Here is a 25,731-nt window from a genome sequence, read left to right as displayed (position 1 = left end):
GACTAGCATGCAAAAAACAAAACACTGATGATCATTTGTCTGATATAGTCATCATGTGTTCAAAGCTTTACTTAGAGGAAATGGTCAGATATGACTCTACTAGATTGGTTGGAGGCTCAAGTCATGCTATAGGACAGCGTTTCTCAACCTTTTTTCAGTCAAAGCAACCTTTAAAAATGATGGACAATCTCAAGGCACCCTTTAAAAATTATAAACAGTCTTGAGGCACCCCATTCTAAAATGTGAAAACTATTCTAACAGTTTTACATAATGCAGCGACATCCATAAGTCCAAGTAGGACCCCCAACTTTAGAGGCGACTTATTCTTGCAAATCAAATACACTTTTGCAAACTGGTACGGACTAGTGTTCCAATGTTTCTCCATCACTCAGCTAATGTGACACCACTACTGATGGAGAGGGTCAAGCAAGGGTGCTATGCAGGCGACTGACATCCTCCTTATCAACTGGTGACGCCATTGGTTGTTGAAAAGCCGGCAGCTAGAAGGTTGTAATGGTGCACAATGAACACCTTGGTGTAACTAAAAGGCAGCTTTCGTCCACATGCCAGCTTGTATACAATTTTTGGGCATTTTGCCAAGGCACCCCTGAAAAAACTTGAAGGCACCCTGGTTGAAGGCTGCTATAGGAGACGGTCAAAGACTACGGACGTGTTGTATGAGACCACTGGACTTTACTACAATCAATGCTCCCTCTACTGATTGCTGGGGCTCAAGGGTCGCACCTCAAACGTCAAAGGGCCACATGTGGCCCAAAGCAATCCTTATAAAGTAAATTTTGTAGGTAGGATTTCGCGCAAACACATAAATAATAATTAATGAGTGTTAACTGGTATGTCAAGTGAATTGTGTACAACCATTAAAAACAATAAAAAGTGTCCAATGGTGATATCTTCTAGGTGATAGCTTCTATCTTCCAGTTAGACAATGAGGTATTCAATCAGCTGTGTGATAGACTTCCAAGAACACACAATGGTCAAATAAACTCCTTCCCTCCATCACCAGGCCAGGTTTTATGGATTACCTTGGAAAGATGCAGGCTAGAATACTGCAATCACCGAGCAGCAAATGATACACCTGTGATGTTACATAGTTACATAGTAGGTGAGGTTGAAAAAAGACACAAGTCCATCAAGTCCAACCTATGTATGTACCTATGTATTTCAGTTATTTTGCAAACCTGGCCTGTTAGCAGGCCCTGAGGACAGGGTTGATGACCACTGTAGGATAGTAGAGAGGCAGAGACCACTCTCAAGTAAGGATGGGCTCAGGTGTGTTTGCAACTATGGTTGGCACCTCATCCCTTTAAACCCGAACACATATTAATTCCACAGGTTCTGCGGCTGAGTAAGGTGGTAATTAAACTCACTTGGTGCCTTATCTGCATGTAATTAGCCTCAAAACCTGTGTAAATCATATGTGTTCGGGTTTAAAGGGATGAGGTGGCAACTCTATTCGCAACTCCACGTGCCCGCCAGGAAGCTGACACTCTGCATCGCTAATCACAGGTAGACATTTGCCAATCTGTGCAGCCACGGATCAGGAAATGTGAATGCTTGTAATTAGTGATGCGGAGCGTCAGCTTCCCGGCGGGCACGTGGAGTTGCGAACACCCCTGACCCCATATTTACTTACAAGGAGACTCTTTCTAGTAATGAGCCTAGGTCTTTATATAAAAGATGGACTATAGCACGTATGAAGGCCAACTCTAATCTATGCTTTGAGATACATTTACACATTTCTTATAACCTATGTCCTGGAGAATTTACACGCCCTTTCTGTGATTCCTTCCAACACTCCAGTATACTTCGGATAAAATGACGCACCGCTCGATTTATCGGAACCCAACCTAAAAACATCCGCACCAAACAACTGCCTCCCTCCGCTGACGTCACCCGGGCACACTACCCAAGGCTTTTCCTGTTCTGTTGCCTGTCCTCAGCTTGCAGCTTTCGATAGCCGGGCGGCGACAGAGATCTCGCGATCGTTCCAAGCCGGGCCCTGGCTGCCCATAGGCTGCCTTCAGAGCAAAGCTACCTGGAGACAAGCGCCGCTCGTACAACTGAGCACTACATTCTCGCGCTCACCGATTCCTCTCCGCCCACTTTCCCTGCGTCCTCAACTTTGCGTACTTACGTCAGCAACCACGACGTCGGTATATAAGAGAACGGCCCGGCTCTCCCGGGCGTTCAGTTGGGAGCAGTCTCTCTTACTGTTCGCTTCGCAAAGAGTTCGTCATTTGGCGAAAAATAGCGGAAATTAAAGTCGTACAGAGTAACCACTTTTTTTTTTTATTAGACGTAAGCAATACCACGTGTGGAAAAAAAAAAAAAATTACAAGATAGCCGTTTATCATCTTTTCGTCATCTCCGCATCGTAAACAAGCGACTATTTTCCTGCTCGAGGGACCCGGCCTTTTTATCGTCTAGTTATGAGTCATGTGGCCGTCGAAAATGTTCACGGTCTAGACCAGCAGGTGAGTGTTTGTGTGAGGAAAGAGTGGGGGGGTCGCCTGGTGGCCGAGGAGACAATAGCGGCCTAGTTGAGTGGCGGAGCGCCTGTGTACGCACTTCCATAATTCACCTCATGTTCGCCGGTAGGGAGAGGCGGGACTGAGGTAAACCGGCACTGCGGTGTTTGCCGTTTCCGGAGCTCGTGTTGTGTCGGGTAGATCGGGTGCGTCATGAGTGGCGGGGGTGGTTTATCATTGGCAGGCATTGGCTGACGCTGCTCTGTGCTCCCTCCTCGTGTTCCCGGGGTGGAAATCCCCCCTAATCCGGAGGGCCTGATACTCCGATGGTGAAAGGGGGGGAGTTCGCTGTGGAATGTAGGCCTAGCTAGCGTAGCTTCACAATGGCGGCCTTTGTGAGAGGAAAGGGGAGGGGGAAGACACGCAGCCGGCTTACTCACACTCAGGCAACCTCATCTCCTCTCCCTGAGCACAATGGCCACCATTTCCAGCCCGATCCTTCCTTGGGATCCTCCCTGGAGATAGGACGTGACTCCCTCTGGGATCTGTTTATGATTTGTAGAAGGGCTATTATGCCGGTCATGTAATATGAGGGCCCTGGCCTTGAGTTCTAGGAAAGTGCTGCTTTCTGATTGATCTGCTTTTCTATATTCACTGAACGTCCCTTCTAGATTTTATAACTAAAGTAAAAGGCAAAATCGGGGATGTCAAAACACTCGGTAGCCCATTCTTGCGTGCACTGGTGCCCCTTTTTGGGCCTCTGGTTACACTGGCAGTTCTTAATCGCATGACAAGTTGCCAGTGGAAACGCTCATCTCTGCAATTATGAAAGGTCCTTGCACTATTTACAGATTTTTCTAGACTTCTGTTAAATGAAATCACAAGCTGCAATTAAATCAGCAGTGCAAATCACACTTTTATGTGTGGCTTTAAAACCACAGGGGCCCAAAATTCTTAACACCCAGTGGGCCAGGAAGGATTGGTGATCATGTGACTGATGTTATAGTGGTCACGTGATCGGGACCCTGTCCCGGCGCCTACTGACATTTTCTTGGGGCCTGGTGCTGGTTTTGGCAGCCTGGTCTTCGTGCTGGGAGTGTGAACCAACACATCAAAACGTTCTGTCTATTGACGCGTGTGGGCGCTAACGCACATATTTGCTGCTGCATGTGTGGGGTACTGGGGGGTTAGTGTTTCTAAACCAAGTAATATGAAAATGGTTCATCTGCCTGCCCACAGCTTATAAATCTTTTTACATTAAAATATTGAATTTGTATACCATGGTTACGTGATAAACAGCAGTTTCTCCAGTGCTGAGCGTTCAGATTTCCACTGCAGCCTGTATACACAAAGACACAACTGAGCATGTGCAGGTTGGCTACCCTCCCTGTGTTAGCTGGCCTTTCCCAGATAGACTGGGGGGGGGGGAACTATGCATGTAGGATAAAACAGCCTTTTTACACAATGCAGAGCTTTAACCCCTTAAGTTCCACAGTGAATATAACAAGCATGCTATGCTGCATATACAGACTGATTTTACTGTTGTGGGTCTAGTAACACTTTAAAGCCTCGTACATACGGTACGCTTGCTGGCCAACTGGGAGTCTGATTTAGGTCTTAAGGGCATGTGCCTTGCATTGTCTTGCATACTAACGGTACACAATTGTTGTGCAACAAACACAAACGTAGTGACGTACTACGAGGCATTTCAGCTCTTGAGCTCTTGCACGACTTATAGATATATAATATATATTAGATTTCACATTTGTTTAGACTTCATGTGCGCACTTACAAATGCGTATACATTTAGGCCTGCTCGTATACGCCTGTCTGTTTTCCTAGTGGATCCGAGCAGGCCACCCATTGACTTGATTGGGCAGGCGGATGTCAGCAGAGATGTGTCCGCTGACACCCGCCATCCGATCCGACAAGATCTGAAACGGATGGAGATGCGTTCACCATCTGTCCAGCGGATCGGGTGAAAACGGACATGCTGTCCGTTTTCATCCGATCTTCCCATAGAGTTCAGTGGGGCTCTGACAGGTCCGTCCTTGCACAGTTAGTAGAGACGAACTTGGCAGTGAGGCCTTGTGCTAAGGTAAGTTTTGCTTCTAAATCCCAAACAAGTATACAGTAAATTAAGTCAGGGCATATGATTATGCTATTTTATTCCAGCTTAGTGACTAGGGCTGGGAGATTTTCTTAAAAAAAAAAAAAAAAATCTGCGATTTTCTTAAAATTTTGAATCAAGTTGTGATTTTTTTTTTTTTTTTTTTTCTTGTTTGTTTCGACACCGCGGCGGTCCTGAGGAGCTGTGGGCGGGAGTTTTTAGGTGAGGCTGCGGCTTCGGCCTAGTCCACGGCGTCTGGCCTAGCAGACTAGGCCGAAGCCGTGGCCTCACCTAAAAACTCCTGCCCACAGCTCCTCAGGACCGGCGCGGTGTCGGTCCTGGGGAGCTGCAGGCAGGAGTGTTTAGGCGAGTCTGTGGCGTCTGGCCTCGTGGACTAGGCCGAAACACAGCCTCGCCTAAACTCCTGCCCGCAGCTCCTCAGGACCGGCGTGGTGAAAAAAAAAATCGATTTGCTTAAATTTTGAATCGATTTGACCTCCTCAAATCGATTCAAGATTTAAATCTATTTTTTTTTTTCCCCAGCCCTATTAGTGACAGAACAAAAAGCTTTGGGGTTTTTTTTTTTTTTTTTGTCCGTTTCACCCTCTATCCTGGGGACAGTTGTCTGAGGTAATGGGTGATTCAAAATTTTAGTTATTACCAGAACAAGAGGGACAGGTGACCCTAGATGCAGTGTTCCAGTGATAACTCTGTAAGGGGACTTCCTCTGTAGATTTCCTACAACAGGAAGTGAGAGGTGCGCTCTCCCCAGCAATGTAAGTAACACACAGGAAATGTAACCCTTTCCGATTTCATCCGAAACAGTTACCTATACATACAGTGTAGAGCCAGTGGCTTACTATGGCTGCCAGGCAACATGCATTGATGAGACAGCACAGTATTTCCCAGAGCACAGGTCACTTTAATGTCAGCAAGGCCTGTGCTTAAAATATATACAGGAATGTATAAATTTTGTTTTAGTGCTGCTATGTAGAATTTTTACATAGCTTTAACATTGTCCGACAATTTTCTAAAAATTGCTTTAGGCTCCTTTCACACTGCTGCGACTTGAAAGTAGTGCCATTTTACCGTGATTTCAGGGAATGCCTGTGTAAACTTGAGGTCTATGGACTTCAACTCTGAGTACAAGGACTACTTTGAAGTCTCACAGATATCAATGGTTATCATTGGGAATCATGGGATACGACGTCATGCGACTGATGTCCAATGTTACAGGAAAATTTGCACAAGTGTGAAAGGGGCCATAGTTAGTTTACAGATTAGGCCCCTTTCACTATGCAACTTAAGTCGCATGGTTTTGCGGCTGCAATTTTGATACAATTTCAGGGAATGCCTGTGTAAACTTGGGGTCTATGGACCTCAACTCTCATGAGTCGGACCAAAGTAGTACAGGGACTTCTTTGAAGTCACACATATATGAATGGTTATCATTGGAATTCATAGGGAATGACTTGTCATGCGACTTTGCAGTCTCAAGTTGCAGGACAAGTCACACAAGAGTGAAGGAGTCCTTATAAAAATGTCTGTGACCTACTGACCTCTGCCTCTGAGATGTGCTTGGTCTGTCTGCTTTTGGTTAATCTTTTACATTATGTTCTTGCCCTAAATTATCTGGCTGTGTGCTGTTTACCTGACCTAGAACAAGCAGTAAATGTGTAGTCCAGATCTTGATGTAAATGTGCCTTATTTAACCACTTCCCGCCTGCAGTACATCATAACATCCTTGACTTTCAGTGGGGCTATCTGAATAATTGCTGTAGGCATCATTCAGATCTTTTCTGCAGGCAAGTCTGTGTACTTCAAGAACGATCATAGCGGCAGTTCCGCTGCTTGATCGTTCTTACAGGTGACAGGAGAGGACCATCCGTTGCTTCTCCAGGCTCTCCTATCCCATCGGGGTCCAGGAGAGAATCCGCATGCCGGATGAAGAGCATAGAGATTTCCGGTGACCAGATGGGTCAAGAGGCATCTGTTTGACGTCCCAGGTGTGATGTTATGACGTCATGTTCTGACGTCGTGTTCGTACCGCAGGTGTCAAAGCGGCGATCTCGGCTGGAAAGCATCGGATCTTTTTTTTTTTTTTTTTCCCCTTCGATCTGATGCTTTCCGCCCTGGAGGAGAGATGTGGGGTCTTATAGACCTCATATCTCAAAGAGGACCTGTCTCTCGCCATTCCTATTACAAGGGATATTTACATTCCTTGTAATGGGAATAAAAATGATCAAAAAAACCTTAAGTGTAAAATGAAGAAAATTACAATAAAAGAAACAACTTTTTTTTTTTGTGTGTGTTCCCCGTGTGCTTCTCGCACAGAAGCGAACGCACACGTTCAAACCACACGTTGGGGTAACAATTCTAGCACTAGACCTCTAACTCTAAACATGTTGGAGTTAACAGGAGTTAACTATGGAGATTTTTAGGTAACCATTCCAGGAGTGTGCAATTTTAAAGCGTGACATGTTGGGTATTGATTTACTCGGTGTAACATCTTTCACATTATACTAAAAAAATTGGGTTAACGTTACTTTTTTCTTTTTCCCCCAAAAAATGCGTTTTGAAAAATTGTTGCGCAAATACTGTGACATAAGTTGCAACAACCGGCTTTTTATTCTCTAGGGTGTCTGCTAAAAAACATATATAATGTGTGGGGGTTATGAGTAATTTTCTAGCAAAAAAGATACATTTTTACATAGGACCAGTGTGGAAGTTGTTAACACTACCTGAACAACTACAGGTTGTTAATTTATCTGCAGTCATTGGCTAAATGTTGGTAGCTCTTCTTACTGGCTGTTGCGCATTTGATAACCTTATTTCCTGTATAGGCCACAACTGGTTCACCAGTTGCAGTTTGCCATCCCCATGTTTGCTTTTGCAGATGAGCTTTATAGTGTTCATATGTTGTGATTTTTCCTGCTCATTGTGCCATGTTCAACTCTTTTAGGCTTCATGCACACTGGATGTTTTTACAGCAGCTGTTTTTGGCTTCTGATTTTTTTTTTTTTTCGCTACAGTCAAACTCCATGTTATCCTATGTGTCCATGCACACCGAGGCTGTTATCAGTTTTTGGCTTTAAAAAAAACCCCAAAACTAGTGGGTTCTGAGGAGTTTTTCAGCTGTAAAAACACTTTTCACAAACATGGCTCACCAGTGTTTTTTGAGGTTTTTGATCCATTCAGAATTTTTTTTTTTTTTTTTTTTTTTTTTTTTTTTTTTTTTTTTATAACATGGAAAAACGCTATTGCTAAAACAATGAAAAACTCAGTGCAAAGCTACTGGCGTTTTTATGATGTTTTAACGTCTGGTGTGCATGAGGCCTTATTGATGTCTATCTCAGAGCTAATGTATGAATTTATTTTACTGACAGTAGGAAGGGAATTTTTTTTTTTTTGTTTTTTTTCTTCCTCCACTTTTCATTCAGCTTTTTATTCGTACGAGTAACTTCTAGATGGACATGCAAAAAGTGCAGTTTGTTTTTTCCCATGTGGATCATTATGGCAATGTATATTCCCTGATTTTAGAAGCCCCTCATTGTGACTGTAAAGCCTTTGTCTACTTTTAGTAGGTACATAAAATGTGGAATCTTTCTGCTTGCATCAAATGCCTGTAAGATTTGACAATGACAGTTTTGCAGAAGCATCTTTTGTTGGCATACCTCCATTTTGTCTTTTTGTAACATCTTACTTGTGTCTCTAGCTGTAGTACCAAATCCAGCCAGAAGATGTCTGTTTACAAGTTTTCAGCTATGCATTGCAGTAAAATCATGAAGCATCATAGTATAGTTAAAAGTCTGCAGTCTAGGATATCCAAACACTAACAATTTGACTTTAATTTTTTTTTAGTTTGCTGGCCTAGACTTGAATTCTGACTCTCAGAGTGGTGGTGGCTCTGCAACTAGTAAGTACCCTTGTGTTTTTGTTAAAGCAGGATGTGATGAATGTTTCTAATCTTCTGTGTAACAAGTAGAATAAGAAACCTTACTATATTTCTTTCATCCTAGAAGGGCGTTACATTCCTCCTCATTTAAGAAACAAGGAAGCTTCAAGGCAAGGTAAGTGTTTTTTTTAAACAATTTTTAGAGTTTCTTCTATTCATATTGAGGGTTTTTTACCTTGCCTATTGAGACATTTGCAGCTATTCTGCCTTTTTTTCTTTTGATGCCTAAGAGAAAAAAGTCACCATCTGTTTAGTTTGTTGAATTTGTGAGATTGGTGAATATTATTCTGAAAAATTTATTATTATGTAGGTTATCCAAGGTGTCAGTACCCAGCTGTAGATGTGTATAAGGGCTACGGTGATTGGGGGTCCCAAAGAACTGGTATGGTTGGTTACCTGTGTTGGCTGCACAATAGCTTGGCCTGCATAAGCTAGCCCTTGAGCTGCCTATGAATTGCAGTGGTATTCTAAAAAAAAAAGCTCAATTGTGAAGCACATACCTGAGAGATTGTAGCAGTTCAGTTCAACTTCATGGTATCTTAAGAGAACTTTTATTTTTATATTAAAAAGCCTGCATTGATGATCCCTTTTTATTGATGCTAATTTTTAATCAGGCTCCAATGCAGGCTTACTCTGATCCATTAGTTTTAGATTCATCTAAATTGAAATCTCTGCTACATTCTTGGTGTTGATTCTACTGGAGAAATCCGTTAATTGATTTTCACCGGACAATCTGGCAGCAATTAAAGATTACTAATGTGCATGTAACATGCATTACACTGGGGTTTGTTGGCTTGCTTTAGCTTGCTTTTAGACACTAGCTTAATGGTTGGTTTTGGTCGTCCAAATTTCACTGCAGTATACACAATCTACTAAACATCAGACTGGGTTAGATTACTTTAGCTGTACCTCTTTGCATTTGGTTCTCAAATATTTATCATTGAAAGATTCAAGCTGGGACGCTGGACGAGGTGGAAATGGCTACGTGAATGGCACACATGATGACCGTGACAGTCGCGCAAATGGATATGCAAGTAGAGGAGCTGGCCCTGGCCGTACAGACAAAGGTAAATGTTAGTGAGATGCAAAAAAAAAATCTTTCATTTGTCCGATCTCATCGTGTACCAGGCATTACACCACTGTATTGTAACAGACTTGTCTGTTTTTCTATGAGTTCTGTGTTGGATATGTTTGTATGTTGTGCACACGAGCAGACTCGATTAGTTGCTGTTCTGTTTTTCTATTTTTTTTTTTTTTTTCTATCTATGTAGATAGCCATATTGTTCTATTTATGTAAAGGCCCTTGTACCTTGCACATGGTTATTTGCCTTTTTGGTCTGCTTGTACCAATTGACATGAAATGTGTGGTTTTTTTTTTTTTTTTTTTTTTTTTTTTTTTATAACCTTTCATGTGTGGTGTATAAATTAGTTTACATTGCTGTTTTTTTTTTGTTTTTTTTTTTTTTTTTTTTTTAAACTCTATATTTTTTCTTTATCTCAGTGGTAAATATAAATAACCAACTACAGGGGGTCCCCTAGTTACAAACATCCGACTTACAAACGACTCCTACTTACAAATTGAGGGAGACAACAGGAAGGGAAAATCACTCCTGTAAGAGCTATTATGGGGAAAAGGTACCTCCACTGATTTATCACAAAGGCTTGTTTCCACAACAACCCAAAATTTTCCAAATCCAGTTGTCATTGGGACAGAAAGTGAGGTGAAATCTTCTGAACAGGGGTGCAGACAGCAAAACAAATGTTACAGGGTGTTAACCCTTTCCTATGCTATCCAAAAAGCTTAAAAATAGTTTGTTTTTTTTGGCTGGAGCTACACTTAAAAAATGAACCTGTTCCGTCTTGCAGATTCAACTTAAGAACAAACCTACAGTCCCTAACTTTGTAACCCGGGGACCCCCTGTATATGGTTAGGGAGCAAAACCTTTAATCCACTGAGACTAACAGATAGAAGAGATACTGTATATACTATTAGAGGTTGAATCTGGTAAATATCAGACTTAGATCTATTTTTTTTTTATTTAAAGAAAAGTTTAAAGATACTTTTGCAGATTTTCAATCAGAACTGTAATTAATATATTAAATGCTGGCCATACAAAAACAATGTATCTTCAAAAAAAAGTCATTTTGAAGTTTTTTGTTCGCTTTTTCTAATTGTTAGTGGGGTCAAATCAACGTTTTCAACCACAGTAATAGGAATGGAAGAAATGGATAGCTTCTTGGTCAGTCATTTTCAGACAGTGTATGTGGTTTTCATTCAGAAATGACATTGTACTCGGAGTCAATCTGTGGATAGTGTAGGAAAGGAACAAAGAGCAACAGAACATTGACCTGAGGTGTGCCAGGGTCACGTGGTCAGTATGTCTAAAAGGGGGCATGCCTAAGTATGAAATAGAAATAAAAAGGGAAGTGGGTGGGACACGAGAGCCAACGACCACAAGGAAAAGGAGGGCAGGCTTTATGCAGCCTGACTCCTACAAATACAGGCTGACCTGCGGTCAGCCTTACACCTGTTTTAAAAAGTTTAAAGCAAGTAAAAATTTCAAACATTTAAACATTCTTTCATTCAGCGAACGTACAAAATTTTTTTGTATGAATCTAGTCTAAAAATTGATGTGTGACAAGCATAAGGGCTCGGTTCACACCTATGCAGTTTGCTTTTGATCTGTTTCTGCAGTGCTTTTTGCTGTGTGTGTGTGTGTGTGTGTGTGTGTGTGTGTGTGTGTGTTTTTTTTTTTTTTTTTTTATCGCCTGTCGGGGGGTTCAAAAACTAAACTTGGCCCTTTATAGTACAAAGAGCAAATCGCTACTATAAGGGGTTCATTATTTTTTTTTTTTTTTTTTTTTTTTTGACTGCTTGGACACTTTTGGTGCCATTTTGGGACCATTCATATTTTGTACAGAGATCAGTGTGATTAAAAATGTACGAATTGCTGTGTAAATGTGACTGGCAGTTAAGGGGTTAACCACTAGAGGACGCTGCACGGATTAAGTGTGTCCTAGGGAGTGATTCTAACTGTGGGGGGGGGATGGGCTACATGTGACACAACACTGATCACTGCTCCTGATCACAGGGAGCTGTGATCAGTGTCACTAGGCAGAACGGGGAAATGCTTGTTTACATTGGCATTTCCCCATTCTTCCTCTCCGTAAGACAGTCGCGGGACCCACGATCACGCATGCTGCCGGCAGCAAATGTAAAGGGATGTACCTGTATGCCCATTTGCCTGTCCATGCCATTCTGCCGGTGTAAATGTTCGTGTGGTGGTCGGCAAGCGGTTAAAGTCTGTTTTTTATCCAACCAAAAAAAAAGACCTTGCCTGCTCTGTGTAAATGGTTTTGCACAGAGCAGCCCTGATACTCCTCTTCTGGGGTCCCCCACTGTTCTGGCTCCTCCTGCCTTCAGAGTGCCCCAATAGCAAGGTAAAGAACTTCTGCCTTTAGAACCACTCACTTCCTGCCCAGGACTATATATATCCCATGAGGCATTGCTCCTCGCACATTCACAAGTTCTCAGGCACTGACATGTATGCAAGGTGTACTGAGCTGTATGTGTGCTGCATTGTAATACCTGATATGTAAACAAATAATGCATTCTGTATGCAGGCCACATCAGCTGGCTGATTACCATTTTCATAATCGATTAATCTATTAGTAGTTTAGGTCCTAGAATCCTTCCAAGGGCTGTTGGGTTTAGCAGGGAAGTATTTTTGCCCTTGACCTACATTTCCCAAGTGCAGAAGGGCATCAAAGAATGTTCTACATGTGTGTTTAGAAAGATCTATAGCACATGACAGTGTTGCTTTTCATTGGGTACTCTGGTTTCATCTCACACCTCAAACACATGCTGATAGGTTAATTGGCTCCTATTTAGGTCTCGTGTGCATGTAATATAGGGACCTTGGATTGTAAGTACCTTGAGGGAAGTGAATGTACACTAAAGATGTAATGGTTGGTGCTTTATAAACTATTATAATTTGACAAGTATGCAAAATTGATTAGAAGCCTGTAGTCTATTTCTGCCTACTCAATCTGGAGCCAAGACTCAAGGATTGCATCTGATTCTCATAATGGGCTGCCCCCCCCCCCAGGTTGAATAGAGACGCTGAGGGGGGAAAAAAAACGTGGCTCATTGGGAGCAAAGGCGGTGAGTGTAATCGCATGCCTTCTCTCAGTAAGATAACTGCTTTCTAGCATGTGTGGGGGTGCCATTAATCCTAATGATACCCCCACACACTGGGAACTGCACTGTGCAGTTTACTTGAGGTTTTGGTACCTGGACCCTTTCACTGTGCACTGCTTTCCATAGGCAAACGTGGCCGCCAGGCAACTGGCATTATGAATTTAGCCTAAAACGATTTAAACTCAAAAGCAAAGCGAAGATCTGCAGCTAACCAGTCTATTGACTTATTGGCAGCTTCAGCCCCGGACCATTTGGCTGGCCAAAGACCAGAGCACTTTTTGCGATTCGGCACTGCATTGCTTTAACTGACAATTGCGCGGTTGTGCGACGTGGCTCCCAAACAAAATTGACATCCACCCCCCCCCCCCACAAATGGAGCTTTCTTTTGGTGGTATTTGATAACCTCTGCGGTTTTTATATATTGCGCTATAAACAAAAAAGCGACAATTATGAAAAACAATTTTTTACTTTTTTGCTATAATAAATATCCCTAAAAATATATATATATATATATATATTTATTATTTTTTTTTCCTCAGTTTAGTCTATGTATTCTACATATTTTTGGTAACAATTGCAATAAGCATTTGGTTTGCGCAAAAGTTATAGCGTCTACAAAAGGGTTCGTTTTATGGCATTCTTAATTATTTTTTACTGTGACATTATGGCGGACACATTGGACACTTTTGACGCTATTTTTGGACCATTCACATTTATACAGCTATCAGTGCGATTAAAAATGCATTAATTACTGTGTAAATTTGACTGGCGATAAAGGGGTTAACCAGGAGGGGGCACTGCAGGTGTTTAAGTGTGTCCTAGGGAGTGATTCTAACGGGGGGGGCGGGGCGCGCGCACTCTGTGTGTGACACGACACTGATCACCGCTCCCGATTACCGGGAGCTGTGATCGGTGTCCTGTCACTAGGCAGACTAGGAAAGTGCTTGTTTACATCAGCATTTCCCCGTTCTTCCTCTCATGAGACTATCGCGGGTATGCCCGCGGACATCGAATCCGTTGGACCCACGGTCACACTCGCGGAGCTTGCGGCGGGCGCGTGCCTGCTATGCAGACCTTGCGTACATTAACGTGATTTCGTGCAGCGGAGCCAACCTGCCGCAGAAAAACTGCAGCGGCTGGTCCGCAAGAGGTTAATATTTCATTTTTGTGGAGCAGTGTGATCACTCTAGGTTGCACCTGTTTTTGGCTGCTTAAATTTCCCCCCTCTTTTTATATAGCTGCTTTATTTTGAACTTCATGAATGATAGCTGTGAAACTTTACCTTTTTATTGTTATCTCAAACCATAGTAATTGGTAGAGAAGTCATCAATTGTTTTTTCCAGATGTTGGGTAGCAGCTATATTGATATTCTTGATTGACCCATTTTATCCAAGTGTTTTCTAGGCTGTAAAGTTCTTGGATTCTCTTTTCTGGACTTCTGCTAAACTATATATATATATATATATATATATATATATATATATATATATATATATATATATATATATATATATATATATATATATATATATATATATATATATAAATATATATATATAATTTTATATATAATTTTTTTTTTTTTTTTATAGGATTTTATGATAGAGACAATTCTGGGTGGAATTCAAGAGACAAAGATGCTTACAGCAGCTTTGGATCACGCGGTGACCGTGGAAAATCAGGTTTATTTAGTGATAGAGGAAGTGGAACTCGGAGGTGAGTTTGGCCTGTCCTATGTTTTGTATTCCTTGGCTGCTTTGAAAGTGTTGGCATATAATAGCCTTTTTGCTTTTCTGACACATGGCTTGTAAGAGGAAATCCTAATACAGACCAGAACAAAGTTTTTAATACGATTTTTATTTTCTTGAAATGTTCATTCTGTAACTATGTAGAAATTTACCTTGGAATGAAGAGTGCTGAGCACTTTTTTTTTTTTTTTTTTTTTTTTTTTTTGTTATGGTTTTTAGTAAGCTGCCATGCTTTTTTCCTGTGGCATCCAACCTCAAGTTTTTAATCTTAAGTTTTTGTCTTAAAAACTTGACTTTCCTGCCAACTAACACCATATCCACTAGACACATTTGATATACTATAGGCTAAATCCCCTTGTATACATTGACAGTTTTTGCATTGTTTCCAGCTATTTAAAGAGGTGCAGCCAAAGCTCGTTTGGCTATACTCCTGTGGACTTGTTCTGCACTCCTGTGACCCGTTTTCAGCCAACAGCAGGCTGACATCGCAGAGCTGGTCCAGGCAGAGTAAAGATCCTGACCATATGGTCTGGATGCCTGGGTCGGCACCTGGCAAATGATGGTCACCTGAGAACTGAGCGATTGGTGGTGTGATCGCACAGTTCTCAGTCTTGGCACTGCTTACGGACAGATGCAGCATCAGAGTGATGCTGCATCCACCTAGGTAAGTATCCTTCAAACCCCTGACCCCTGTGTTATGTGGTAAGGAGGCCACTGCTACTACAGAAATCACCATGGGTTTTCTGGGTCCTGTGCCCAAGCGGCTGCTCTGCTGCATAGTGAACCGTGGGATTCTTGGGTACCATTTCACAAAATGCCTTTTTTTTTTTTTTTCCCCCCTCAGTATATGTAAGCTGTTCTCTGGACTAGGTAGAGCTTGTAATGTCACCACCCTGCCCCTCCACTGCTTTCAAAAACCTTGCATTCATGGAGAAAAATGCAAGGCGTTCTGTAAGTGGCACCCGTGTTAAATGGGTGACTTTCCTTTCCTGGGCACAGGACCTAGACAACAGCGGTCGTTACTGTAGTATCGAAAAACTACAGTGATTCTGGCTTCCACAGTGATCTCACACATATGGTATATGGTATATGGATAGTCTATGCTGGAGCAATGTAACTGCAATAAAATCCATACCTGGAATTCGGCTTTTAAAATTCCTTGATCTTATGGCTAATCAATAGCTCTTCGCCATTGGACATGCCAAGATCCTGCCTAGACTGGCCATAACTTGGCAATGCTGTCATACTAGAAGAAAAAGCACCAGCTGCTTAGCACCAGACCTGAAACATCTATTTTCAGAGGGCACATTTTCTTTGAGTAGATGAATTGCTTTTGTATTAACATGAAGATCAAAATATAATTCTGGATTCGTTATAAACCCTAAATGTGTTGGATTAACTTGGTATCTTTTTTTTTTTTTCTTCAAGATTTTGGGAGGGTGTTATTAATTGGCTATTAAACACTGTTTTATGCGCATAAGTTTAGTGAGATCCTTTTCCACTCCCAATAATCCTGAGCGTGTAGTCCCGTGTGCTATTCTCACACCTTGGCAGCCAGGGCCTAAACTGGTTAAGGACCCTTATCACATCAGGTAAGCTTTTAGTACACCACAGAACTATGGCCTGCAGTGTATGAAGAGCTACCAACGTACGTGTTTTTTTTTTTTTTTTTTTTTTCTTGCTAGTTTAAACTGCATTTATCCTCTTCACTGTTCATACCTGTAAATATTTGCAAATCTAGTGAAAATGTATCCCTGTGTCTGATATGGGCATTACCCATGCCTTGGGTTACCTACAGCCCCATTGACTTTAGCACCACCTACGGCAAAACTTTAGTAATGACTTGCCCAGCTACAAAGGGTGTGACTGTTGTTGAGTTTCGTTAGGAGATATATGAAGCAGTTGAGAGAAGGGGGGGGGGGGGGGGTCCCAGTGTTGGAACATTTCTCATTTCAGCTCCAGGGGTGTTCTTGCAAAACATCAGAAGTCAACAATTTTCACAATGTATTCACTTAAGTTTTCAGCACATCTTTGTTTATATGGAGGTGATGCAAACTGCCTCTGTTTTGTGCTTAGATCTGATGACCGTCGTGTAGATGGCATTGATGGCATGGGTAGTCGCGGTGAGCGATCTGGTATGGGTAGATATGGTGGTGGAAATAGCCGCTGGAATGATGACCGAAATGATGAAGACGATTGGTCAAAGCCTCTTGCGGCAAATGATCGTGTAGAACAGTGAGTATTCATGGTTGGCTTTTTTGTTTTTTGTTTTTTCAGTGCTATTTTTTTATTTTGTTACATTTATTTCTCTTCAGGGAGCTTTTCTCTGGCGGCAATACTGGCATTAACTTTGAGAAGTATGATGACATTCCAGTCGAAGCAACTGGCCAAAACTGCCCACCACATATTGAAACTGTATGTATAATTTTTATATTGCTAGTCTCCATAGCTATGTAAATTTAAAGGCCAAGTTCACCACCTTAAGCAAAAAAAACACAGGCATTGCATTCAATCAGATCGTGGGTACAATGATGGGCTCCTGCAGACTCATTACACTGCCCACACCTACAGGCAGTTATGAATGGCAGGATGAATCTAACTACGAGAGCTCACCAGTGCTCTCGCAGTTGGCCATGGCGGCTGATGATACTTGTAGTTCATTCACAGAACTCTGATGCTGCATTGTGGGCAGAGCCCTGCATTGTTGCGCTGTTTTTAAATTCTGACCACTAATGTGGGATGAAGATCCCCTGTCAGTGTGGGTGCAGGAATAGAGGTGGCATTAGCTTGAGCCTGTTGCATGTTCCAAGCTAAATACGGATGTAACATGTTCCAAAGGTGAGCTTGTCCTTTAAGAATGAGTAAAGCAACTTTTATGTATGTGCTGGCAATTGACGAATGTTCTGATAGTTGTTAGGAAATGTCAAACTTCGTGTTGCAGGAATATCGAAGTAAATAACCACTTGTGTCGTTTTTTTATGACATCTGTCTTGGGCTGTATTGAGCTACAAAGATTTATTAAGAATTTTATTTGTATTGCTGTACAATTTTGTTTGTTTTTTTTTCCTCTCAAGTTCCAGGAAGTCAGCATGGGGGAAATAATCATGGGCAATATTCAACTCACCCGATACACTCGACCAACACCAGTCCAGAAGCATGCTATTCCCATTATTATAGGAAAGAGGGACTTGATGGCATGTGCTCAGACAGGTAAACCTTTTTCAGTTGGGGGGGGGGGGGGGGGGGTGGGGTGTATACACTACAAGGAATCCTGGATTCTGTCCGTCCCCGACCACCCCCAGCGTTCACTCTGAGGAAACCTCACAAATAGAATCAGACTTTCCCATTTAAAAAAAAAAAAAAAAATGCTTGGAGCTGAGCTTAAAATCTGATGCTTGTGTTAGGATTTATCTTAATTGGCAATCATGTATTCTGATTTTAGGTTCTGGAAAAACTGCAGCTTTTTTACTACCCATTCTCAGTCAGATCTTTGCAGATGGACCTGGAGAAGCAATGACGCACTTAAAGGTATGGGGAAGATGAAGTTAATTGGTTTTCTAGGACCCCTTTCACACTGAGGTGCTTTCAAGCTAAAAAAGTGCCTGGAAAAACTCAAACCTATTTCCATTAAAATCAATAAATGCTTTCACACTGGGGCAGTGCGCTGGCAGGGCCATGAACAAACGCCCCTCTCCATTGAAATTATTGGATAGCTCTTCAAAAGCGTTCAGTGTTATGTTGGTAGTTTTGAAGTGCCTCAGTGAAAGGGGCCTTAACGCATGTCCTTTCCTGAAGACCTTTTTTCAGTCAGTACAGTTTTTTAAATGCATTTTTTTTTTCTTTGCAGGATAACGGACGATATGGAAGGCGTAAACAGTTCCCACTGTCCCTTGTTCTCGCTCCAACAAGAGAACTTGCTGTACAGATCTATGAGGAGGCCAGAAAGGTATACATTATATATAATAAAAAAAAAAAACTCTTAAAAGGATTATACAGCTCTTACATTCTCTGCCTTTGTTTTCTAGTTTGCATACAGATCAAAGGTGCGTCCTTGTGTTGTATATGGGGGAGCAGATATTGGGCAGCAGATCAGAGACTTGGAGCGAGGCGGTCATTTGCTTGTTGCCACTCCTGGACGACTTGTTGACATGATGGAACGAGGAAAGATTGGCCTGGATTATTGCAAGTATGTTGGAGAATGCACGATTAGGAAGTTGCTTGATTTTATAACTTTTCATCAAGCTAAGTGGTGTCTTTTGGATTTCTAAACTGATATTCTCATATTATGAAAACTGAGCTACTGCTGCCTCTTTGCAAGTCTGATTTTTTTTTTTTTTTTCTTTTTTTTTTACCCTTCTAGGTATTTGGTGTTGGATGAGGCAGACAGAATGCTTGACATGGGGTTTGAGCCTCAAATTAGACGAATTGTTGAACAAGACACCATGCCTCCCAAGGGTGTTCGTCAGACTATGATGTTCAGTGCCACTTTCCCCAAGGAAATCCAGGTATATAGTTATAAACTTTTGCTGCTCAGTGTTATGCAAAAAGTATTTGTACAAATATAGTATTAGGGATACTTTTTACAACTTGGCTAAACCTTTTCTGATTGGATGCTATGTTGACCCATCCTTCAAAGACTAGTTTGTATAAAGGGCTCTTTTTTTTTTTTTTTCCCTTTAGATTCTTGCTCGTGATTTCTTGGAAGAATATATCTTCTTGGCAGTAGGTAGAGTAGGCTCTACATCTGAAAATATTACGCAGAAAGTAGTCTGGGTGGAAGAAATGGACAAGCGTTCATTTTTATTGGATCTCCTTAATGCCACAGGTATCGGCATCGGTTTTGCATGCTTAATATAAAGGTGATATCTGAGCTGTACTGACGCATTGACTCTTGAACATGTTCTGTTTTTATAAACTAGGTAAAGACTCATTAACGTTGGTGTTTGTGGAAACAAAGAAGGGTGCAGATGCTCTCGAGGACTTTTTGTACCACGAGGGATATGCTTGCACCAGCATCCATGGAGACCGCTCTCAGAGAGACCGAGAAGAAGCACTTCATCAGTTCCGTTCTGGAAAAAGCCCTATTCTCGTCGCCACTGCTGTAAGTAGCTGCTTTTGAATTGTGCTGGCTTCTTATTTGCATAAACTTGCATCTCATGTACTAAATCTTCTTATAGGTTGCAGCCAGAGGACTTGATATTTCAAATGTCAAGCATGTAATAAACTTTGATCTGCCCAGTGACATTGAGGAGTATGTGCACAGAATTGGTCGTACAGGACGTGTGGGTAATTTGGGTAAGTATAATTTATTTTTTAAGACTGGATTTGAATATGTAAATGTAAAACATTCTTTCTTATACAGGTTTTAAAAATTAGTCACCGCTTTATAACTGGCTCATGAAATTTAGTTATTTCTTATCACTCACCTTTTTAGGTCTTGCAACATCATTTTTCAATGAGAAGAATATAAATATAACAAAGGATTTATTAGATCTTCTGGTGGAAGCGAAACAAGAGGTACCATCCTGGCTGGAGAATATGGCCTATGAACAGCATCACAAGAGCAGCAGTCGTGGGCGTTCAAAGAGGCAAGTTGTGAAGGCACTTGGATCACTGCACTTGCGGCTGTGCTTGAAGATGTCTGTCTGCATTTATTTTGACATGTTGGTAAATTTTTATTTTTATTTATAGCAGTCGCTTTAGCGGTGGATTTGGTGCCAGAGACTACAGACAGAGCAGTACCTCCAGCAGCAGCTTCGGGAGCAGTCGTGGAGGTAGAAGCAGTGGTCATGGAGGCAGTCGGGGATTTGGAGGAGGTGTTTGTTTTTTGCTTGTTGAACTTTAATGTGAAAAGATGTGCATGAGATTTTTTTTTTTAAACACCCCCCCCCTCCCAGTTTTTAACAGTATTTGACACTCATTAAAGAGGATATGCTTTGGTTTCCTTGAAGTAATAACAAAATACTGTTTGAAACTGGCTAAAATTTTTAGTTTTTTTTTTTTTTTTTTTTTATTATAGCTGTACTTTGCTGTAGCCAGTGTAATAGCAGCACTGGTGGGGGGCTTTAAACATGAACTTTGTTGTGTAGCAAGCTGCTACATCAATTTCAAGGTGCAGGTATAAAGAGTACTGAAGCGGCTCTGTATGCCAACCAATCAGCTTCTACCTTCAGCTTGTTCAGTTGAGCTTTGAAAATGCGAGAGAACCTGATAGTCTGCCATGCACAGCTATATCAGATAATTCTGTCTGCACCAGTTTTGATAAATTCCTGGGTTTGTGGGGTTTTTTTCCTTCCATCTCATGCACATATTTTTTGCTGACATGTTCTCATCTTAATTGCTTGCTGCCTGGCCACAGTACATTTTACTGTGGCAGGGCGACAGGCAAGCTGGCTCATGTAAGTCATCTAGCCTGTGCGGGTTAGGGGCACGCACCCCCTGCTAATGTTCACTGGCTACAGCCGTATTTTAAAAGGTCCTGTCCTATGATTTATGGCTGAGACCTACTGATCGGTTGTAGCTAATCACCACAGTCCTCTGTTTACATATATGTAGGGCTCTGCACAGAAATCAGTGATCTGGCTGTTTTGTTTGCAAACCTGGGAGAAAAAAATAGCCAGATCTGTTAGTAAAAGCAGCACACGTTCCTAATTTTTAGGCACACAACCCCTTTATTGACCCCTTCCCAGCCGGTGTCATTAGTATAGTGTCTGTGTACAGTGTTATCACATATCACTGTATTTGTGTCACTAGCAACATCAGTGTGACAGATTGCCACCTTATTACAGTCCCACTAGTTTCTGATCACCGCCATTACAGTATCACATCTATAGCTGCATAAATTCCAGTGTATATAATTTATTTCCAACGTGGTTTTTGTAGACTATACACTTTGCATAAACTGGTAAACAATGGGTGTATAATTTGACTTGTAGCAGAATACATTTTGGCCTAAATTTATGAAGAAATTAGATTTTATTGTATGGTGTGTTTTTGTTTTTTAAAAAAAAAAAAAAAAAAATAGTAAATCGTGTTTTTCAAAATGTTCTGTCTAGTGATGCACCGCCAAATATTTTTTTTCAGCATTGTGCCGAAAGAGGGGGGAAAAAATGCTGATAAAGGCTGGCAAACACTGACAATTTTACCTTAGTGTTTTTCATAGCTCTTGTGACTCATAGTGCATCAAAAACACAACGGGTGCATTTTGGTGCGTTCTTGCAGCTTTCAATTTTGGAGGTGTGTTTTTTGGTGTGGTTTGCCAAATATGCAACAAGCAGGATTTTTAACACTGCTTCAAAAGGAGCCAATAATGGCTGACATTTTATATTGTATTAAAAAGTAGAATATAATATGTATATTTTAACCATCGGTTTAAACCAAGTGCATCCTGAATTTTTGGTTTCGGCACTGAAATTTTTTCATTTGATGCACCAGTAGTTCTATATAATAAAAAAAAAAAAAAAACCCAGTGGTGATCAAATGCCACCAAAAAGCTTATTAGTGTGGAAGAAAATTATGAGTTTCATTAGCATACAGTGTGCATGACTGAGCAATTGGCAGGTAAAGTAGCACAGTGCTGAATAGCAAAAAAAGCTCTTGTCATGAAGGGGGTAAAACCTTCCAGATGTTCAAGTGGTTAAAGAAATCTAAATATATACAACATTGTTTCCACTGAATTTTCATGCTGTGGTTATTGGATGCATAATATGTTAGACTTTGTGTCCTCCCATTTACTGATGTTCTTTCGTCAATAGGTGGTGGATATGGTGGCTTTTATAATAGCGACGGCTATGGAGGAAATTACGGTGGAAGTTCCCAGGTTGACTGGTGGGGCAACTAAACTTGCCTTCAATATAAAGGACTCAACCAAACAAGCGAATATGGAAACCACATGTAACTTAGCCAGACTATACCTTGTGTAGCTTCAAGAACTTGTACATTACCAGCTGTGATTCTCCACTGAATTTTCTTTTCAAGGGAGCTCTGGGCCATGAAGAAAACAAGTAATAGGAATAAAAAGCCCTACTCTGAAGGTGTTGGAAGATTTCATTGCTGTAGTTTTTTGGATTAATTCCCAAATCCACCCTTTCCAGCAACTGCATTTATTTTGACTGAGGATAATTTGTTTGTTAATGTACTGTGCCTTTAACTTTAGACAACTTTTTATTTTGATGTCCTGTTGGCTCAGTATTGCTCAAGATATAAATTGAGACAGAATACATTTATTGAACTTGGGCGAAATCAAACCTTGGCACGCAGGTGTGATACAACCTCAAAACAGGAATCGTTTCATCCATGCATTAATATTTCAAGTTAAAGTAAACTTGTGCAGTAAGCCTCCATTAGGCCTTCTGTTAACATTGCAAAAGATCTTGAAGCATATCAGAGTTGTTTCTAATGTGGCTAACTGTACAAAGTTATGTTCTGATTTGCTCACTCTATCCTGGAAAGGTACTTAGAACCTGAAGTTTTTTCAATAAGCCATTCCAGTCATAGATGTATGAGCTTCATACGCATGAAGCACTGTTTTCAGAGAATGCAATAAAGCAATTCCTTTACCAATGTTTAGGCAGAACAGCTAATGTGTGAGCAAGCCAATAATGGGCTGAACATTACAGGGAACGTTAAGCGATCTGAAACTTGAAATAGTTTTTAGGAGGTATCATCATTTAAATTAATTTATGCCTGTCATAAGAAAATGGCAGAATGGCTGACCACAGTAGTATGTGGTTCTGTGACAGGCCTGGCTGATTTTGGTCTAATAACGCATGCTAGTGTTGATGTTTTTTGGTCAAGAGGGTATGAACAGGATGAATTATGCAGCAGGCTTTATTTTAATGCAGATTCACATTACTCTGTTCAAGCTGCGTTTGAAAGGTTACAAACATACTTGGCTTACAGTAGACTTTGTAAAATGGCTCCAGATGAGTAAATTCAACTCGTAAGATCAAACAGTGGAAAAAATGTACATGACTGCACAAGGTGTACAATCTGCTAACGTGTGCAGTTTAGTCAGTTTTAGTTGCATAGGTTTCCATTGCATTTAGTATGGCAGTGCTATATCTGGCCAAAGAGTAATTCCCAACAAAACGCCTCTGCCACGTCAAATTTAGCCTTCTATATGTAGCTGAATTAAAACAACTTTGTGGCATAGGAATGGCAAAAAAATCTTAACGTGCAATAGATTTTACAAGTGTTTTTTTGTGCCTTGATCTAAATCTTTTTGTAGGTGCACTTGACAGTATTGAGGTCATTGTTATGGTGCTATTTAAAATATAGATGGCCCTTGTACATTTTTGCCCATAACTTTCTACAAACCTTCTTTTATTGCACATTCAGAGAATTTTTATATAAGTCTTGTGTACGTGTCCTTCAAATCTCTTTATTTTTGTCTCTTTGCGATGGCAAAAAACACTGCTTGGAGTCTAGGGCAACACTGAGACTTATTTGGGACCATGGGAGTAATAGAAGGGGGGCGCAAACTATTTTGCACACAATGGATTTCTAGATACTTTTTGCTGCTAGTTTTGTGTAATATTTATTGAACATTTGACAAATATTTATTTTTGTAAGCCTAAGTGATTCTTTGAAAGCTAAAGAAACTTGACCAAAAGACAGTACAAAAACACTGGCACTTGAATGTTGAATGTCAACGTATGCGTGAAATTATATATTTCGGGGTAGTGTGAGCTTTTAATGTTATAAGTCATATTAAACTCTTAAGTCAAATTAAACAGACCCGGTATTGGCTGAACAGCCATAACTTCTGGTGTAATTAAAATTGGCAACTTAAAATTAAACATGCCAAGGTTTTGATACACTTGTCTTAAGATATTAATGAAACACTTCAAAACACTGTTGTGAAGTGTCCAGATTCTCAGATGTTTGTTGCGTGAGTTTTGTTTAGTTGTGTGGTTATATTTTTTTTTTTTCTTTTTTTTTTTTTTTTTTTCTTTTTTATTTCAGTGAATGTCTGGCACATTGCAATCCTCAAAACATGTGGTTATCTTTTGTCATACTGGTAAATTAAAAAAAAAAAAATAATCAGTGACTTGTCTTCAATGATTACATATAGCAAGTACATTTGGCAATACCTATGTACATGAGGTTCATTTTTTTTTTTTTTTTTTCTTTTTATGCAAAGAATGGATTCGAACTTGCTAAATGTCAAGATTGACCCTCAAGTCGCTCTAGTTTAGTAACCGCTTATTGTACTAGTTTAGATGCTTAGCACTGCATGTGCTGTGCATTACTGATTTTATTAAAATAAAAGTTGAATGGCAAACGGTGGTTTTTTTTTTTTTCTGGATCCAGTTGGTAGACAAAATACCTGGGGGAAGGAGAAGTCTAAAAGTATTACGCAGGATTCACACTTCAATTGGAAAGAGCTGGAACAATGTTTATAAATCCCAGCTCTGCTTCTGGGCATGTTAGCTTATGGGGAAAATTAGAATGACTTGAGTCCAGAGGGATGCTTTTGGCTGCACATTGTCACAGTAATTTACTGCATGGTTTCTAAAGCAGTAAGCAAGGGGAGGGGGGTTTCTTTCAAATGCCTACACATGTAAGGAGCATTTTCCCAGTCCCCGAAAATGCCAATCTACTGTGAGCTGTAGATACAGTAACTAGCAGGGGGTTCCCTGAGCCTAGAAATTTAGAGTAGCACTCTTAAAAATGTTAAGGAACCTTTACAATAAAGTGAGTTGGAAAGGGCAACATTTTAAAATCCTTTCTATGCTCGTGAATGTTAGGAACTGAAGTACAGGTTCCATGAGGATAACTTGGCTACTGTTGAATTTGTACAGGAGGGCCTTCAGCTTGTAGAAGAGCAGTGCTTTCAGCAGACCTTTACAAAGCCTTTCCAAAATCTTTCAGGCAGCTTTATGGAATCCTTCAAATCTTCAGCGCCAGTTTGGGGAGCTCAAAGGGAGAGCTAACTTGCATAAAGCAAGCTGATTCGGCACTGAAGCCTACAATTAGGTTGTTGGGTGACTGCCATTTAAATTGCAAAAAAATGATTCCCTCTGCAAATTAAGAGCACACTAGCACATTATGAAAGACTTGCCTTACCTAAGCCCTGCAGTGGCACACTCTGATTGCTAAAAGGGCTGTCATCTTACCCGGTCTTCCTTCCAGGTACTCGGGGCTTCAGCCATTTGAAAGGCTGAGCTGCAGTGATGTCACTCCTGCGGCACGGCTCTCACAATGTAAATTTCCTAAGTGGTACA

General features: G+C 40.9%; 1 protein-coding gene across 9 annotated transcripts; it reads left to right on the top strand.

Annotated features, from left to right (window-relative positions):
- Positions 1-2,184: 2,184 nt before the first annotated feature.
- DDX3X (DEAD-box helicase 3 X-linked) lies at positions 2,185-24,788 on the top strand. Of its 9 annotated transcripts, none has more exons than XM_073616309.1 (19): positions 2,185-2,495; positions 8,461-8,515; positions 8,622-8,669; positions 8,865-8,936; positions 9,502-9,621; positions 14,348-14,471; positions 16,580-16,738; positions 16,819-16,918; positions 17,578-17,713; positions 17,946-18,031; positions 18,351-18,449; positions 18,529-18,689; positions 18,864-19,008; positions 19,184-19,328; positions 19,423-19,604; positions 19,681-19,798; positions 19,938-20,091; positions 20,195-20,319; positions 22,258-24,788. In XM_073616309.1, the coding sequence occupies exons 1-19, from the start codon at positions 2,451-2,453 to the stop codon at positions 22,341-22,343; spliced, it is 2,160 nt and encodes a 719-aa protein (XP_073472410.1). In that variant the 5' UTR covers positions 2,185-2,450; the 3' UTR covers positions 22,344-24,788. The 9 variants fall into 9 exon arrangements, with proteins under 9 accessions (XP_073472410.1, XP_073472413.1, XP_073472411.1 ...); XM_073616312.1 differs by having other exon boundaries at positions 8,619-8,669; positions 20,198-20,277; XM_073616310.1 differs by having other exon boundaries at positions 8,619-8,669; positions 20,198-20,319.
- The last annotated feature ends 943 nt before the right edge of the window (positions 24,789-25,731 follow it).

The sequence above is a fragment of the Aquarana catesbeiana genome, linkage group LG02 (assembly GCF_042186555.1).
Source record: "Aquarana catesbeiana isolate 2022-GZ linkage group LG02, ASM4218655v1, whole genome shotgun sequence".
NCBI lineage: Eukaryota > Metazoa > Chordata > Amphibia > Anura > Ranidae > Aquarana > Aquarana catesbeiana.
The sequence above is the reverse complement of the archived record's forward strand: the minus strand, read 5'-3'. Positions and strand labels throughout refer to the sequence as shown.

Coding starts and splice junctions, on each gene's coding strand:
- DDX3X (XM_073616308.1), top strand. CDS start 2,451: ATGAGTCATGTGGCCGTCGAAAATGTTCACGGTCTAGACCAGCAG. Junction 19,329..19,422: donor GGATCTCCTTAATGCCACAG/GTATCGGCATCG, acceptor TTTATAAACTAG/GTAAAGACTCATTAACGTTG. Junction 20,320..22,257: donor CAGTCGGGGATTTGGAGGAG/GTGTTTGTTTTT, acceptor TTTCGTCAATAG/GTGGTGGATATGGTGGCTTT.